Here is a 16256-nt window from a genome sequence, read left to right as displayed (position 1 = left end):
GGATGTAATAAATCAACTTAATCTAAGATAAGACATATGAAACCTTGAGATATATACATGTCAAAATTGAGAGTGAGTGACAAATCCTATAAAAATTCTTGCTGTTCTTATCTCTTTTTATTATAATCAGACATTTGCTTGTTCGATTAAGATTGTTGAGGTAAATCTCAGATATTTAGAATTTTTTCTCCATAATTAATTTTCTAAGTATTTTTTCAAAAATATTGTTACAATACAAATAATAAAGGTTAGCATTAAAGATGGATGCATTAGAGAACACATTATCTTATAATAATATTATAAGACATCTAGAACATAGATTCTTCTCGCCATTAGATTCTCAAACGTAGTTCCAAAGTATTGAAGTTGAAATACACAAGTAACACGACCACTGATGTCAAACTTCGTTTGAAGCTTTACATCCAACGAAATGGTTGAGATGGAAAGTTAAACTTACTTAACACAGGTGGCACATCTTTAGTCACTCACAATGTCCATGATTGACACGTGTCTACGTGCATGAATTGCTACGATTTTCCCTATAAATACCTAGTCGTTCTGACACCATCTTCACAGCCATCATCCACCAAAAACTAGTAGAAAAAAGGAGGATAAGAAGAAAGAAGAAATGGCATCAAATGCTAACGTATGCTATGCGTACACTGTGGTGTACGTGAAAGATGTAGCGAAGTCCATGGCCTTCTACGCGAAAGCCTTCAATTACAGTGCTCGTAGATTAGACGATTTTCACAAGTAAGAACAATCCACAAGAGATCATTTATTAGAGATGTTGCAAAATGTTAAATTATAGAGAGTTTAATAGTAGATTTTATTAATATGCTTATTTGTTCTGAATTGCTCGGTCTTAGGCGCTTAAAACAATGAGTCTAAGAGGCCTAGATCTGTTGGAACACATCAAATTTTAGTTCTTAACTACTTAGGCACGTAACAAATCACTATGTTTCACAATCGAAGCAATTTTCACACCTGGTGGCCTAATTCCTAGGATCTTCTTGAGGGATTTTGTTAGTCCCTAGTCATCTTTGGTAAATTGGAGATTTTGCATTTACTCTAATACCAATGTTTAGGAATCTAGACAATACATGAAAATGAAGAGTTGTGGCATATGCTGTGATACCAAACGTTAGGAATCTAGACCAATACACGAGGAGTGGTCTATGTTTTAGGACCTTTTTGAGGATTTTTGTTAGTCCCTAGCTCTCTTTGGTAAATTGGAGATGGGTATTTTCTCTAATACTAAATGTTTAGGAATCTAAATAATACATGAAGACGAAGAGTTGTGACATATGTTCTGATACCAAATGTTAGGAATCTAAACCAATACATGAAGAGGCCTAAAAGTAAAAGTATTGGAAAGTATCAAATTTAGACCCCTAATTACTTAGAAATGTAACATTTTGTTTTGAAAATTGTGAAATTAGATGGGGAGAGCTGGATAGTGGGAAGACAATGATAGCGTTCGCTCCGATCCACCAACACGAAGCCGACGACAAAATAGGATCGGTACATATTCCTAAACCAGGCAGCAAGAGGGGTCCTATTGAACTTATGTTCACTTATCCTGAAGTTGATGCTGCCAATAAGGTTTGTTTCTATTATTTTGATGCATGTTCTGGATTCTTTTGATCTTTTTAAGATTTATTTATTTATTTATTTTGGGTGGGGGCAGAGAGCGGTGGAAAATGGAGCAGTGCCGGTAAAGGATCCAGAAGTAAAGAAATGGGGCCAGAAAGTGGCATATGTGCGAGACATAGATGGTATTATTGTTGGTATGGGAAATCATGTCATTGAGCCTCGACATAGCTAAAATAAAATCACAAATATACATGTCGACATCACTAAAATAAAACCTACGAGAGTGTAATAAGTTACAGCCACCAGTTTGGCTTTTGTTATGTCAACTATTGGAGAATTATAGAAAACTACTTTCTAAATAATTCAGTGAATAATTGTCAGAAGATGTGTGGAGTTTACAATTGTTATTTTATTTGGTGATGGATTCATTTACATGGAAGTCCCTAGTCCCTCCTTGACTAGGGATGACAATTTTGACCTGCTTCGCCAATGCCTCGACCCATCCTTAAAGGGTTGTGTTTTTCCACTTTTAAATGGCTTCAGGGTGGTTATGGTAGTAGAAATGAGAAATCGATTTGACTTCGGGGAGGAGATAGTTCTGATATACCCCGCCCCACCAACCTGCCCCATCCGATTATATTTATATATATTGTATTTGTTATCAAGAAGTATCATTGAGTGAAATGGTAAGATGCGTGTAAAGTAGTTCTTATGTCCTAAGCTCAAACCCCGACTGACCCAAATTTTACTTATCATACCAATTTCTTATTTACCACGCCAAACTAAATATTAAAACACACCATTCAAACGTTAAACCCAGGACCAAGGTGGGGCGGAGAAAAATTATTCATTGGGGTGGGGATTGGTTCAAAACATTAGACCAGAGTTGGGTTCGGGGTAACCAATTATAATCAGGGCCAGGTAGGGTTCAGCTAAATCCGATCTGTTGCCATCGCTATTCTTAACTGGGATAGATGGATGAGTACTATGATGGTGATTTTGAGGATTTGCCCATTTGTTATTTGGGTAGTTTACACACAATCCTTATTTTTTCATCCCTTGTTGGGGGATGTTAAATGATGGAAATAGAATGAAAGAAAGGGTCAGTTTTGAAGTTAAGTGAATTGAAACACATTAAAACAACCAGGGTAAGGTATATGAAGCTATACTAATATTTATATTTTAACATCCACAGTAACCATTCCATTAGGTAACATTCTAATAAAAACATATAAGTTATTCTATAAGTTATTTTGTTGTATAAAAATAAAAAGAACCAACAATTTCTTCATAAACCAGATTACAACCAACCCAAAAGAAAAGTAAGTCATCCAGAATGTTTAATTCGTTGTGTGGACTGCTAAATTACTGAGAACATGGGGATAAAGAAGAAATGAAACAAAGGAGATGGTTGTGAGAAATTCAAAGGTAATCTACATGAACTGACAACATTACTAGATAATCAACCAGTCATCCCACTTAATACAATTGGGAAATTAAACAGAGACGTAGACATGGTATTGCAACACTTGTGACAGTGGATTACAACATTTCTTGTGATCATCTCACGATACGACTGACTTTCTTCTTGAACTCATCTCTTCTTTCTCTCCATTCTTTCTGCACAAGTATAAAGAGACACAGAGAATATAGCATCAGATATAAATTCTCACAATGGATGTAAAATTTTACTTCCAAAGGCAATAATTTCATTTGCGTTTATGTTCAAAAGAACAATGAGGCTTCCCCTGTGAAGAAAGCACAAGCATAGAAACCAAATAATTTTAAAAATAATTAAGCTAGTATCTGGAGCAGCATACCACTCTTTGACCTTTTTTATTTTTATTCCATAAGTGCACTGCATAATATTTTTTTTCTTATGGATGTACTAGAGTTTGCAAGCGACAGGAAAAACAATAAAAATAATAAAGTTGAAGTGCGTAAAGAAGAAAGGCAATAAAGTGGGATGGTGTGGACCCACTCCATGGTAGCTGGAGTGGGACGTTTATACCCTACAATTGTAATACACTATACTGTGTCACATTCCACATAGTACACCATAATTTAGTAATTAATAACTAATTCAAGTAATATAAGAGATAAAAGAACATGTAGCTCTTTTTGCAAATAATAAATTGATAATCATAGTTGAGGGGGAGGGGGGGGGGGGGGGGGGGGGGAAGATTTCCATGCAAAAGGCAATGGTAGCAAGATTTGCATTTTTTGTTGGAAAATGTAAGATTTACAAGTTTTTCACTTACAGCAGATTCAATATTTGCAGGAGATTCATCATTAGGACTCGAAAGCATGGAAATGATGCTCAGAACTATACTTTCAACCTGCACACTCAACCCATCAGTTATTGTACAATAACCAAAAGACTCCATGAAAGAGCACGTGCAAATCAAAAGACATCAAAACTTAGCCAAACACATACATACATTCACAAAACAAATGATACGATGATGATTTTATGATAGACAAAATAATGAAAATTAGTGTAATTGAGGTATTATGAAATAATGAACACAAAGGAACTTTGGGAAGGACAGGAAGCATCATAAGGACACTTGTTTAGGCCTTTGCATCTTTAGCAGGTCTCCTTTACCTCTTTTGAGCAGCCCAGTTGTATTTCTTGTTTCATTATAATGTATCACTTTTTCCATCTGTCGAAAAAATAAAAGGTCAAGCACAAAAACATTTAACTACCTAAATATATAGTTTTGAGAATGAGAGAACTGAGTTCTTGATAAGATTGAACTAATATGACATTTAATTCTACGTTAGACAATGAAAAACATACCCAGAGTAAATAAGGAAAGAAGACGGTAAATTTTTCCAAGTCCACATGCAACATCTAAGAGATAATGGGCATAGAAGTCCTAGGGTTAAAGCATGTTAAGAAAAAATGATTTGACATGTTGTCATTGTACCGTATGTACTGGCGTCCAGCGCTCGCTTGCAAGCTCCTAACCGTTTGGATCCTTCCCAGGAGCATGAAGGATAGATATGCAAACCCGCCCATCAGGATAAACTGCAGTTCATATAGATGTCAAGAAATGCTCCAATGCTAATGAGTAAAGGTTTAAGAAGGAAATATGCAACTGACCATTAGGATGCCACATTTCCGAAGTAAACCTCACTGATGGAGGGCTATTCGGGTAATTTGTTGGAAAGGTCATGATGGCATTGAAATATAGCCCCCATCACTGCAATTAGATAATTCGCAAATTAGAAAATGCCTCATTATAATCAACAAAAGAGTCTCCTTAATCACGTTACTTAATTTTTAAAATTACAAAAGTATCCTTTCTACTATGCAATCTTCAAAAATCCTTAATCAATATTTTAAATTACAAATAAGCCCTTTGATATCTGTGCATTTGCACATGCCACCTTCTAGTAAACAGTAATCTCAAATAAAGATCAAACAATAATCTCCTCAAATTGCATCTACAAATATTTCCTCGAGAGGACAATTTAAAAGATGAACATAAGTAGGAAAAAAGGAGAAATCTATAACATGATCTCCTACTCTCATCTATACTAAACAACCCATTTACAAAGAACCTTTTTTTTCTTTTCAGAAAAGATCATAATTCAGCGAGCAAATATTAAATGTCTCAAGAGTGAAGAGCACGAAAGTGAAATTTATAGGTGTTTACAATTATGATTAGGCTCATATAAAATCTCAAACGGAAAATATAGAAATCTAAGGAAAAGAAAAATGAGAGAGAGAGAGAGAGCTTCTATTGGCACCACAACTTTCACTTACTCTCAAGCATTTATTTTTTTTTTTTTTATGGGTGGACCTCCATTTCATGAGCTGAATATGATGAAATTCAGAGTTTGGTACACTGTTCATTTTAATTCCCAAGACATGTTTTTCAAGTGAATTCGCCACTTTTGTTATCAACAAATTCGCTGATAAAATACCAGCGATTTTGCCATATTGGCGATCTCACACGTAATTTATCACCGAATTCGTTAATTATAAAACTAACGAATTCACAGGAATAACATGTTTTGGAATCAAAAATGAACAGTGCAGCAAAATCGGAATATTGACATAAGTTGTGCACGTTTTGAGAAAAATCCCGTTTTTTAATTTTAATTGTTGTGTAATAAGTAAAAGTTGGGGTGCCAATAGCAGCTCTTAAATTTAAAGTTTAAACAATTCCACCAAAATTCAGGAACAAAATCAATTTTTTTAAAACAAATTGCAGATTGATTCTTTAAATAAAGCTTTCAACAAATCAAATCAAATCAAACATTAAAAAAACCAAAATCATAAATCCTAAACTCACTAAAGAGTATGAGGAGGTCCAATAATCGTGAAGTTCCATTCAAATATATTGCTGTCATCCACTAAACCTGCGGAGAACCCATCAACAGGATTCTTACTAAGATCTGCCAAGAAAATAACAGATCGATTCAAACAAAACCCTAGAAATTTCAATCGAATCATTGAAAATCAATTGAGGTGGGTGAGAAAATACAGAAATTCGAACCAAATTCCGAACCTTTGAGCTGTTTCTGAAGAAGAAAGCTTGCTTGAGTCGTTGTTGCCATCACAGAAGCGCGCGAAAGGAGAATTTATTCTGAAATAAAACTTAATAGAAATCGAAAACTGTGTAAGATAGGAGAAAATCAGAGATCGACTTGTTGACTTACAAGCTGATATTCTTCAGTAATTCTGTTTGGATTTTAGAGAGAGAATGCGTGTGTGTGTGAAGATTTTACTTTGTTTTCGTATAATTTAAGATAGATACGCTGGAGAGAGGGGAAGGATGAGAGGATGAGTTCACATCTATTTCTCTCTCCTAAATCCCCATACAGGAATATAATCATTTGAACATCTCGAGGAATAAAATATTGAGGAATTTATTATTTTATAAATACCCCTCTAGGCTTTGGGAATATTCAGATAACATCCTGAGTTTTCAAACTGATACACACAGCACACCCAACATGACCGATGATCAACTAAATGACTAATAGTACTGTCAATGGATTGGATCCAAAATCTAATCCGTTCCGATCTGATAGCTTTGTGACTAGATCAATGTTTTGAATTTTTATAAGAATTCGATCATATTAGGTTTCATTCTGATTTCTTATTTGATTGGATCTGGATCAACCATGTCCCTATCTATTGGGGATCCAATCGGATAAAATGTTGAAAAGTATACAAATTTATATTACATATAATGAGAAAATCATCCTCGCAAAAAAATCAATTCATTCTGAAAATTCTAACCTCATCAAAAGTGATTTACAAGTTGAAGAATCCATGATTGAAAGAGTACCGCATCAACGATAAAAATTGGATCTCACAATTTAAAATATGGGGAGTTCAGTAACTTTTCAATTTTAAAGAGATGGATCTGCATCAAAAAACTAGTTTTTTTAATTTTTTTTTTTTATATTAGTTAGATTTAAATCATGATCACAAGAGGTTGAGATGTTAAATTTTTTTTTTTTTAAATACCTCTCTCTCATCCTTTGAAAATGGGCCACAAGGTTGTTACAGGAGTCATGTGCTATAGAGGATCTGCTTCCACGCATTAGTTAATAGTAGACTCATCCAATTCGATTTGTTTCTTTTTCGATCTACATGTACATGGCCAGCATGAAAATTATCAAAATGGAAATTGACATTCTTTAGATGGTCTCCTCATTGGCTAGATCACCCATAAACCATCCTCCATTTTACTTAGTAAGAATTTGACAAAAAAAAACACACACACACACAGTGACATAACGTTCAATGGGCGGAAATATGCCACCCACACCAAAGAACTTGTGTCTCCTCAAAGATAGTGAGCGAACGTACAATTTTGATAAAATTAACCATCAATGATTGATGGAATGACCAAGACCATACCTCAAGAAGTGAGGGTCTTCAATTCGAATCTCCATTTATTGTCTACACTAGGGATTTATCCCAAAAATTACCTAGTGTATCTGGAGGGAAGAGAATGCACATCTCTTGAGAATTAATTAGATACGCGAAGAAACTCAAATACTTCAATTCCAAAGGAATATTTATCAAAAGAATCGTTATAATTCGACTTACCCACTTGGCATACTAAATCTACATCCCTGACGTGACAAATTAGGGAATTGTAGATTTGCTCTCTTCCGAATATAAAATTGTACTTTTGTATGGGGAAGTGTAGTTTTATATCTCAAAGAGAGTAGGTGTAGGGTTCTCGAATATATCACGTCCCGGGTGTTGATTGAGTATGCCAAGAGAGTAAGTTAGATTATCACGATTCTTATAAAAAAATAAAAACTTGTGTACATCCTTATTTATTTATTTACAAGTGGAGCAAGGACATCTATTGCCTATAAAAACAGCAAAATAGATTACTTATGCCAATACGACTCTCGATTCCTTATCTAAATCTGTCAAGTTAAATAGAATCTAAAAGTTTTCATGCTAAAAATTATTCTAAATATCAAGGAGATAGATTCTATTAGAACACCACCTTTTACTCATAATACTCAAATCTTTTGAAATTGAAGGGTAGTTTATATGTAAAATTGGTGTCTTATGAATAAAAGTTTGAAATTGAAGGATAGTTTATTAGAGCTGCTATTGCCACACTAATTTCTATGTAAATTACAAAAGAATTGGGGTGGCGTTAGAAAAGGTCGGTGAGGCAATAGCAATTTTCTAATTTATAGAGTGAATTTACATTTTGTTCATTGAATATGATGAAATTCTATGTTGGATAAATTATTCATTTTAATTTCTAAAACATGCATTCTTCATTTTTATAACTTATGAATTTATGAGTTCGTCACTTTTAATATTTATGAATTCATAGATATACCAGTCAATTCATGGGTCATAAAAGTCACTTAAAATACATATTTTAGAAATAAAAATGAATAATGTACAAAAATCAAAATTTGGATGGAAGTTGCACACATTTTGAAAAAAATCTCTAATTTATATGTAATTTTACTATGTTGCAAGTAAAAGTTGGTGAGTCAATAGAAATTCTACCTAAAATTTTATTCTGCTTTAACAAAGGTGGGAATACACCCAATCAAGGCGAAGCTAAAACCAAAATCATAAAAGAAAAATAAATTAGTATAATAATTTTTTAACGCCTCTCTCTGACACACTCCCCTTTACGCCTGTATAACAGAATCATAGATCATTTGCCTTGGGATACATATAATCATAAATTTTTCTTAAGTATCCCAAGGCAAATGATCTACGGTTCTGTGACGATGATTTAGAGGCCATTTTATCACGAGTAAAAAATTCCTATACTTATATTTAGAGAGAGAAAAAAACCACATGTAGGAGCCGAGTTACAAGTAAAAGTTGGTGTGTCAATAGAAATGCTCTAATAAGGCATCTTTTGGGGTAAAAAAGTTTGTGCCGCTTTAACAAAGATGGAAATCGCCTCATCAAAGCTAAAAGAAATTAAAATCGTAAAAACAAACAAAAATTATAATTATATTTAAATAAATAAATAAATAAAACATGTGGTAGTGGAGGGGCAGCCAGAACCAGAGTGCCAGACAGACTTTTATCTTTTACCAACACCGCTGACACATCGATTCTTGCGTTTCCTTATCCCCTCACACTTGCCCCCAACGTGTTTGGCACCTCTCTATATGTTCTTTTTAAATCTCTTGCCTTTATTTCATTAACATGTAAACACTAAGATTAAATTTTGTTGATCAAAGAAATGTTTCAGTATATTAAGTTGCACAACAAAAATCGGATAAATTTTAGATCAGACTCTATCTGATATGATGTGATTAGATGAAAGTTAAGTTGGACTCGAACCTATTAATCAAGCTATTATCACAGCTTAACAATCTTGTAGAATTTTATGGTCTCGTGGAGCGTCCGTCCTAATTTTGTGTTAGAGACCCATGTGAGATAAACCGTTAGATAATTTCTTTGTGTTTAACTCGGATGACTCTCTTAGAGGCAGAAAGGGAGGAGGAGGAGCTATCTTTAGAGACAGTAATGACTAAATTGTTAGGATTCTTGTTGAACATTCTCAAAGGAGATCGATTATTTTTCACGAGTTACAAATTATCTTAAAACGATTGATTATGGCTAAAAAGATTGACATCCAAGTTCTAAAATTCAGAGTGAATTCTAAAGTGATCATTGTGTGCATCGAAAGGGAGTGCTCAACCCCCTAAAGAGAAGATATGTTGGTTAAAGCCATCTGGTCAAATGCTACATTTTTCCAAAGAGTTGTCTTTAGATTTTATTTCAGAGAATGCAACTAAGCAGCAGACTTCTTAGTCTCATTCCTTCCTTTTGTGCATATAATGATCTTCAAGCACAGGGATATCCCAAGTCGTCTTATGGACATTGTTTGTAAGGACATGTCTGGACATCATTATGATAGGTTGTAATTCTTTTTTTTCTGGTAGGGGATCTACCTAACCCCCCTCTCTTTAATGTTAAAAGGTCATAAAAAAAGTGAGTTATACATAATCCTTCACATTATAGTAAATATTAATTTTGAATTTTTAAAAGAATCATAATTTTTTGAGTCAAGTATTTTCATTCGATTTGACATGATAAAGATACAAATTTGTTGATTGCTTCGTTCGGAATATTTCGAGAACCATTGATTATGTGCCCTTGCCATGTTAGACCGAGTGAATACCTTAGGATCCTTTTGTTAAAACACATTAGAGTAAATGCTAACTCTTAATCACTTAACCCCCATCAAAGGAAAAAAAAAAAAAAACTCTTGCACATAACAAGCAAGGTAGAATGGGAGTCAAGTGGCAAGCTACTCCGACGAGTACTGGATGTAAAATTTATGCTTTTGTAGAACAATCTCGAATGTCTGACACCTTTGTCTCTTTTGAAAATTACTTTACTTTATTTACAATTTTATCCTCAGCATGTAAGGAAAATTACATTACTTTATTTACATTTTTATCCTCAGTATGGAAGTAGTTGAAACTAGAAAGTTCCAACTCTGTGGGTTCTTCGATTAAAGACGAGCGATGATCTGATAGTGCTATGGTGTACTTAGTGCCCATAGAGGTGTATCATAGATTGCAGCATCTCAAATATCACCTAAATAACGAGGGGTATCCCTAAATATCTACGGTTCAACTAGTTCATATCTCACCAAAGCTCCATACTCCCACAGTCCATATGGCACTATCCCTCCATGAAAAGAAGGGTATTTCCGTCATTTAACTAATGATTTATTGTATTAATGAAACAAAGTGATTAAAACTTAAAAAATTCAGGTTCAAAATCTTGTCTATAAATACTCTCTCCCACAATACTCTACTCACACTTTTATCTTCCCTAAAAAACCATGACTTCTTCAACCTTTCTCTCTTCTGTCCTCTTATCCTTCACTCTACTCCTTATCCTGTGCACCTCAATCCAAGCCACGCAACCCCAGCTAATGTTAACAGTAGTCAACAACTGCCCTTTCACCGTCTGGCCTGCTATACAACCCAACTCGGGTCACGATGTCCTCGAACGAGGTGGGTTTGCTCTCCAATCCCTAACCCACAAATCCTTCCCTGCACCGCCCCACCACTGGTCTGGTCGCGTGTGGGCCCGCACTGGTTGCAACCACATCAATGGCCAATTCGCTTGCGCCACTGGTGACTGTGGTGGACGCATAGAGTGTAACGGCTTAGGAGGCAAAACCCCTGCAACCCTGGTGCAGTTTAGCCTCCACCATGGCCATAACGACCAATCATCTTACGCCGTTAGTCTTGTTGATGGATTTAACGTCCCCATGACGGTGACCCCACACGAAGGGAAGGGAAACTGTCCTGTGGTTGGGTGTAAGGCTGATTTACTTGCCACGTGTCCAACGAGTTTACAGCTTAAGCATCCTCATGGAGGGGTGGTGGCTTGTAGAAGCGGATGTGAGGCGTTTAATACGGACGAACTTTGTTGCAGGAACCATTATAATAGTCCGCAGATGTGCAGAGCGTCCAGCTACTCCGAGTTTTTTAAGCACGCGTGTCCTGCCACGTTTACATATGCGCACGATAGCCCATCGCTAACGCATGAGTGTTCGTCCCCTCGTGAACTGAAGATCATTTTCTGTCACTGATTCATGTACTAAAAAATATGAAACAAGTGGTGGTGGCGCACCTTAGTCTATGGTTTCTCATTTCGAGTATGAGTCTTTTCAGGTTTCAGCTTTATTATGTAACGTTTCGGACGGAATAATGGCAAAAAGTTGTGTACTTTTTACTTTCGCGCTCTTTAATTTTCATAAAAATCTAGCTTAAATTACATTTAACCCACTGTAATTTTTCATAATGCCATATTGCCCCCGTAACGTTTTCATAATTGCACTTACCTCCGTTATAGTTGTCTAAGGGGCTCATCTAGTATTTACCACGCCTTCTGTCTACTTGCCGTCAAAACAAACAATTAAACAATAATTTGTAATTTTTTAAATGACCATTTTACCTTTCATTGTATTTTTTTTAAATGATATTTTTCTTGATAAACAAAAATATCCCTGCAAAAAAATGGGTTCATTCGTAAAAAGGAGAGAATGCTTAGATGGGCGCATTTTTAATTATCGTTTTTAAAAGTTTTTTTTTTATTAAAATAACTTCTGAATTTTAACACCCCAAGGGCAAGGTGTTTTATCCTCAAGTTTACTTATCAGAACATTAAGGAGTTAACAAAGAATTATGTCAAATTACAGTGGAGCAAAGTGTAATTTACCCAAGATAAGGGCAAGGTGTTTTATCCTCAAGTTTACTAATCAGAACATTAAGGAGTTAACATAGAATTATGTCAAATTACAGTGGAGCGCAAAGTGTAATTTACCCAAAAATCAGTGGTGGCAATCTGTGGTGGCACGTGACATCTTTTGGCGCTTATAGCTACAGATATGAGCTTTTAACGTGCAGCAACGTTACCGTTAAACAAGCATTTGAGGGTATTTTTGGAGAGATACTGTAGCAACAACTTTTACCAAGGCCGTATCAACTGGGGAAATGTTCATCACCAAACATTTTGGCAAAATATTTTTCAAAACATGGGTTAGAAGTTTTGGAATGGGCTGATTTTCGATATTTTTCAAAACATGGGTTAAAAGTTTTGGAATGGGCTGATTTTTGGTGAAGAGATCATCATCACCAAAAATCAGTCCATTTCAAAATTTTTAATCCCATAAAAAATGATTTATAAAAAATGGATGGTTTATGATTTTTCAACTTGTAAACATGGGGTTAATAGTTTTAGAATAGGTTGATTTTTGATGAAGATAATCTTCTCACCATAGAGATCATTTACACCAAAAATTAGTCCATTTCAAAACTTCGAACCTGTATAGGACAAAAATGATTTACTAAAATGTTAGTAAAAATGTTTGGTGCTGAAAGGGACCCTGTCAATTGTGTCCAATTCTTTGGTGATTTACATGGGAAATGTTGAATACTACATTTTATCTTACGTTTTATCTTACTAGAAGTTTTGAAATTTATCAAATGTGTTTTGTCCTACATGGATTAGAAGTTTTGGAATGGATTGAATTTTGATGAGAAGTAATTTCTAATCCCATATTTACAAGTTGAAAAATCATGCATCATCCATTTTTTATAAATTTTTTTTTTTTTGGTTAAAAGTTTTGGAATGAACTGATTTTTTTATGAGGATCTTCATTAAAAATCAATCTATTCCAAAATTTCTAACTCATGTAAGAAAAAACACGTAGTGTGTTGAACAGATCGATTTGCATAAGGTTAAAGTTAAGAGGTGTATTTAATGCATCTTAACGTGTGGCCTTATGTTACATTGTAACAGAGCCCTTGAATGTTTTTTTTTTCCTCTAATCAGTTTATATTCATATTTTTAATTTTAATTTAATTTGTTTTTAGATAAAGGATTTTTGGTTAATGAGCACACGTTAAAGTGCAATACATACACTTCGAAAATTGGATTTTGTACTGAAAAGACCTTTACAAATTTATTTTTTTACCAAAATATCCTGAGATTCTAGTTTTCAAAGTGGCTTTTATTGCTTTTTAACGTATACACACGTTAACAAAACCCATTAAGTTGATAAAAATCTAGATTTGGATTTTGTTAAAGTGCAATTAAGTACACTTTGAAAATTGGAAAATGAGGGTATTTTGAATAAAAATTAAAAAACTCAAAAGTCATTTTTCGCTGCAAAATCCAATTCCCATAAATGTATTTATTGCACTTTAACGTACGTTAACAAGACCCTCTACATTTTTGCAAAATAAGAGGTTATTTTGCGTCTTAGACGAAAACTTATGGGGCATTCCGAGAATTGAACTCGGGACCTCTCGCACCCTAAGCGAGAATCATACCACTAGACCAAATGCCCAGAGATGGTGGCATATGGAGAAAGTATATTTAAATCAGAAACCAAAGATTGAATAAAATACCATAGAGATATTACATGATCCAATTGAAACAAATGTAGCAAATTCCAAACTATTTTAGCACCTTCAAGCTTAAAATATCATCCAATTCTATTATATTCTTTTGGTCGTATTAAAAGCGCGATCTTGAATTTAACAAGACCTGAAGAAGGAAATCAAGAAATAAGGGGTCAAACCAAGGCAAACATATGCAATTCTTATTACTTATATTGTTGTTTTAACGAATTCTGAATTAACTTAATCGTGGAATCCCTCGGAGAGCGTTGGTTAAAAGATTGTGAAGGGAAGATTGAAGGGCATCAAGAAATTTGGCCCAATAATTGTTATTATTATTTACAAACTCTTGAATCAAGATCACATTAGTAAAGTAATTAGAAAAGTTAGACGTAATAGTCACAATTGATATTCGAGTATCTCACATTGATTGGAATCACTATAAATCAGATGGATGTAGCAAAGAACTAGAATTGGAGTGCTATTGACATGTCATTATAACATGTCTGTGTACATATGTAATATGAACTTATATTAAAATGAATATTGTGGATTGATCTATATTAAACATATATCTTTATACAATACTGTCTAACACCCCATAAGACAATATTAGATGGTGATCAGAAATGTTCTTATATTTCTATCTACCATACTATTAGATTTTATATATTTGATTTATTTCATTTAAGACGTTGAAGTTGAATCCCTTTTATTTCTTCAATCATTGATTCAAAAATTAATTAAGAAGTAAAACTTGATTCAAGTTAATGTATTGATATTATCTTTTGGAGAGGCCTCAACCTATTTGCTAATATTTTAGGGATGATTTTATATAAGAAATTACAAGAGGTAATATAAATAAGACTTGAAATTTTCATAGGAAAATCATTTTTGGCAAAGATCACGACTTCTCTCTCAAGATAAGAAAATTGTGGTCAAACTCATACCAATTATGTTTCAAAGTGATTTTTTTTTATAAAAAATTACTTGAAGGACCCTGATGGAGGGACTTCTTTCTTAATAGTCCTTAAATTTTTGGCGGTCTCTTAATAGTCTATTTAGTAAATTTTTTCTTTCTTAATGGTCATTGGACCTCATCTCCAACATTTCTCACAATTGAATGTCCTAATCATTCAAAGTCATTATTTTCATATATATATAATTGGATTTTTGGCATCTCAATCGAGTTTTGAAGATTTCATTCCATTGTAAAGGATTTAAGAAGGAAGACGAAGTCATTTTCAAAGATTTTTTTCAAACATTTAGAAGATGTATGTAAAAAGTTAGGGGTTTTCACTTTTTTTTTTCTTAATTTTTGGATGAAAATTGATCAAGAATGATTCTTTTTGGTTGAAATCATCTAAACATGTTGTCTCAAGTGTTTAGTCGATCTTTCTATGTATTTTAGTCAGTGAAGCTCAAAAATGGGTGGGTTTCATCATTGTTGAGTTCACCATTTTATTTATTGTCACGTTTAACTATAAAAACTAGTGAACTCGACAATATATAAAAAGTGTCAAGTTCGATAATAAATAAAAAGTAGTGAACTCGATAATAAATATTAAAAAAAAGGATGAGCTCGTCACTATTAAATGATCATTAATAAATAAAAAAATTATTAAATTTCTTATCAAGCTATGCATAAAACTCAAGGACTACTTAGAAAGAAATCTTTCTGCCCAGTCCTTTTAGTAATTTTTTTGTTTCTCGTTAGGATGAAAAATAAGAGTTTTAAATCATAATCTAAAGAAAATATTGAAGTAACATTGAAATTTGAGTCGTGCTGGGGGTGACAATGATGTGGTGGCGTGCACATGTGCAAGCCACCACGTCATTTCTGTCACTTTTGTATCTCAGTTTGTGTCATTCCAACATTTTACTTGAAAGTTTCATTATTTCAAATAATGTTGACGTGGATGCATGTATAGACCACAGATGCTTCTCACTCGTATCTCAATAAGAAACATTTATAGTTCTATGCACACCAATGTGGGAAACGATGTCAATTTTAATGTTACTCCACCACGACTCTAATCCATATTTAGCCTTTTATACATCCTAAAAACCGTTTATCATCTCCGAAGTTTGATATGTGATGCACGTACTGTAAAGGAATGGAATCTCATCATGTCAAAAAGTCTTATCTTGAAAAAGCAATATTTAAAGATTTTATATCTAAAAATCTTTCACAAATATCTATGATACAATCTTGTCAATGGAAATATCATCTTTTGAAATAATATGATTTTGTT

General features: G+C 33.8%; 2 protein-coding genes, 1 non-coding gene and 1 pseudogene across 4 annotated transcripts; 2 read left to right on the top strand and 2 right to left on the bottom strand.

The window, feature by feature from the left end:
• Window positions 1-575: 575 nt before the first annotated feature.
• DSI-1VOC (dessication-induced 1VOC superfamily protein) lies at window positions 576-1958 on the top strand. The gene is made up of 3 exons (XM_086423797.1): window positions 576-753; window positions 1443-1605; window positions 1691-1958. The coding sequence occupies exons 1-3, from the start codon at window positions 629-631 to the stop codon at window positions 1826-1828; spliced, it is 426 nt and encodes a 141-aa protein (XP_086279923.1). The 5' UTR covers window positions 576-628; the 3' UTR covers window positions 1829-1958.
• A 968-nt stretch (window positions 1959-2926) lies between these two features.
• LOC147385623 (ubiquitin-conjugating enzyme E2 7-like) lies at window positions 2927-6454 on the bottom strand (annotated as a pseudogene). The gene is made up of 6 exons (XR_015172109.1): window positions 6120-6454; window positions 5904-6006; window positions 4706-4805; window positions 4530-4630; window positions 3858-3935; window positions 2927-3216 (listed from the first exon to the last, which is right to left on the bottom strand). The product of XR_015172109.1 is annotated as a ubiquitin-conjugating enzyme E2 7-like (transcript).
• A 4437-nt stretch (window positions 6455-10891) lies between these two features.
• On the top strand, window positions 10892-11830 carry LOC147385622 (osmotin-like protein). Its single transcript, XM_086424440.1, has one exon. The coding sequence runs from the start codon at window positions 10929-10931 to the stop codon at window positions 11685-11687; it is 759 nt and encodes a 252-aa protein (XP_086280566.1). The 5' UTR covers window positions 10892-10928; the 3' UTR covers window positions 11688-11830.
• Window positions 11831-13877: 2047 nt separating this feature from the next.
• Window positions 13878-13949, bottom strand: TRNAP-AGG (transfer RNA proline (anticodon AGG)). Its single transcript has one exon. It is a non-coding gene; the product is annotated as a tRNA-Pro (tRNA).
• Window positions 13950-16256: the final 2307 nt, after the last annotated feature.

Source organism: Akebia trifoliata, chromosome 14 (genome assembly GCF_017979445.1).
Source record: "Akebia trifoliata isolate Shusen 1 chromosome 14, ASM1797944v1, whole genome shotgun sequence".
Lineage (NCBI taxonomy): Eukaryota > Viridiplantae > Streptophyta > Magnoliopsida > Ranunculales > Lardizabalaceae > Akebia > Akebia trifoliata.
The sequence above is the reverse complement of the archived record's forward strand: the minus strand, read 5'-3'. Positions and strand labels throughout refer to the sequence as shown.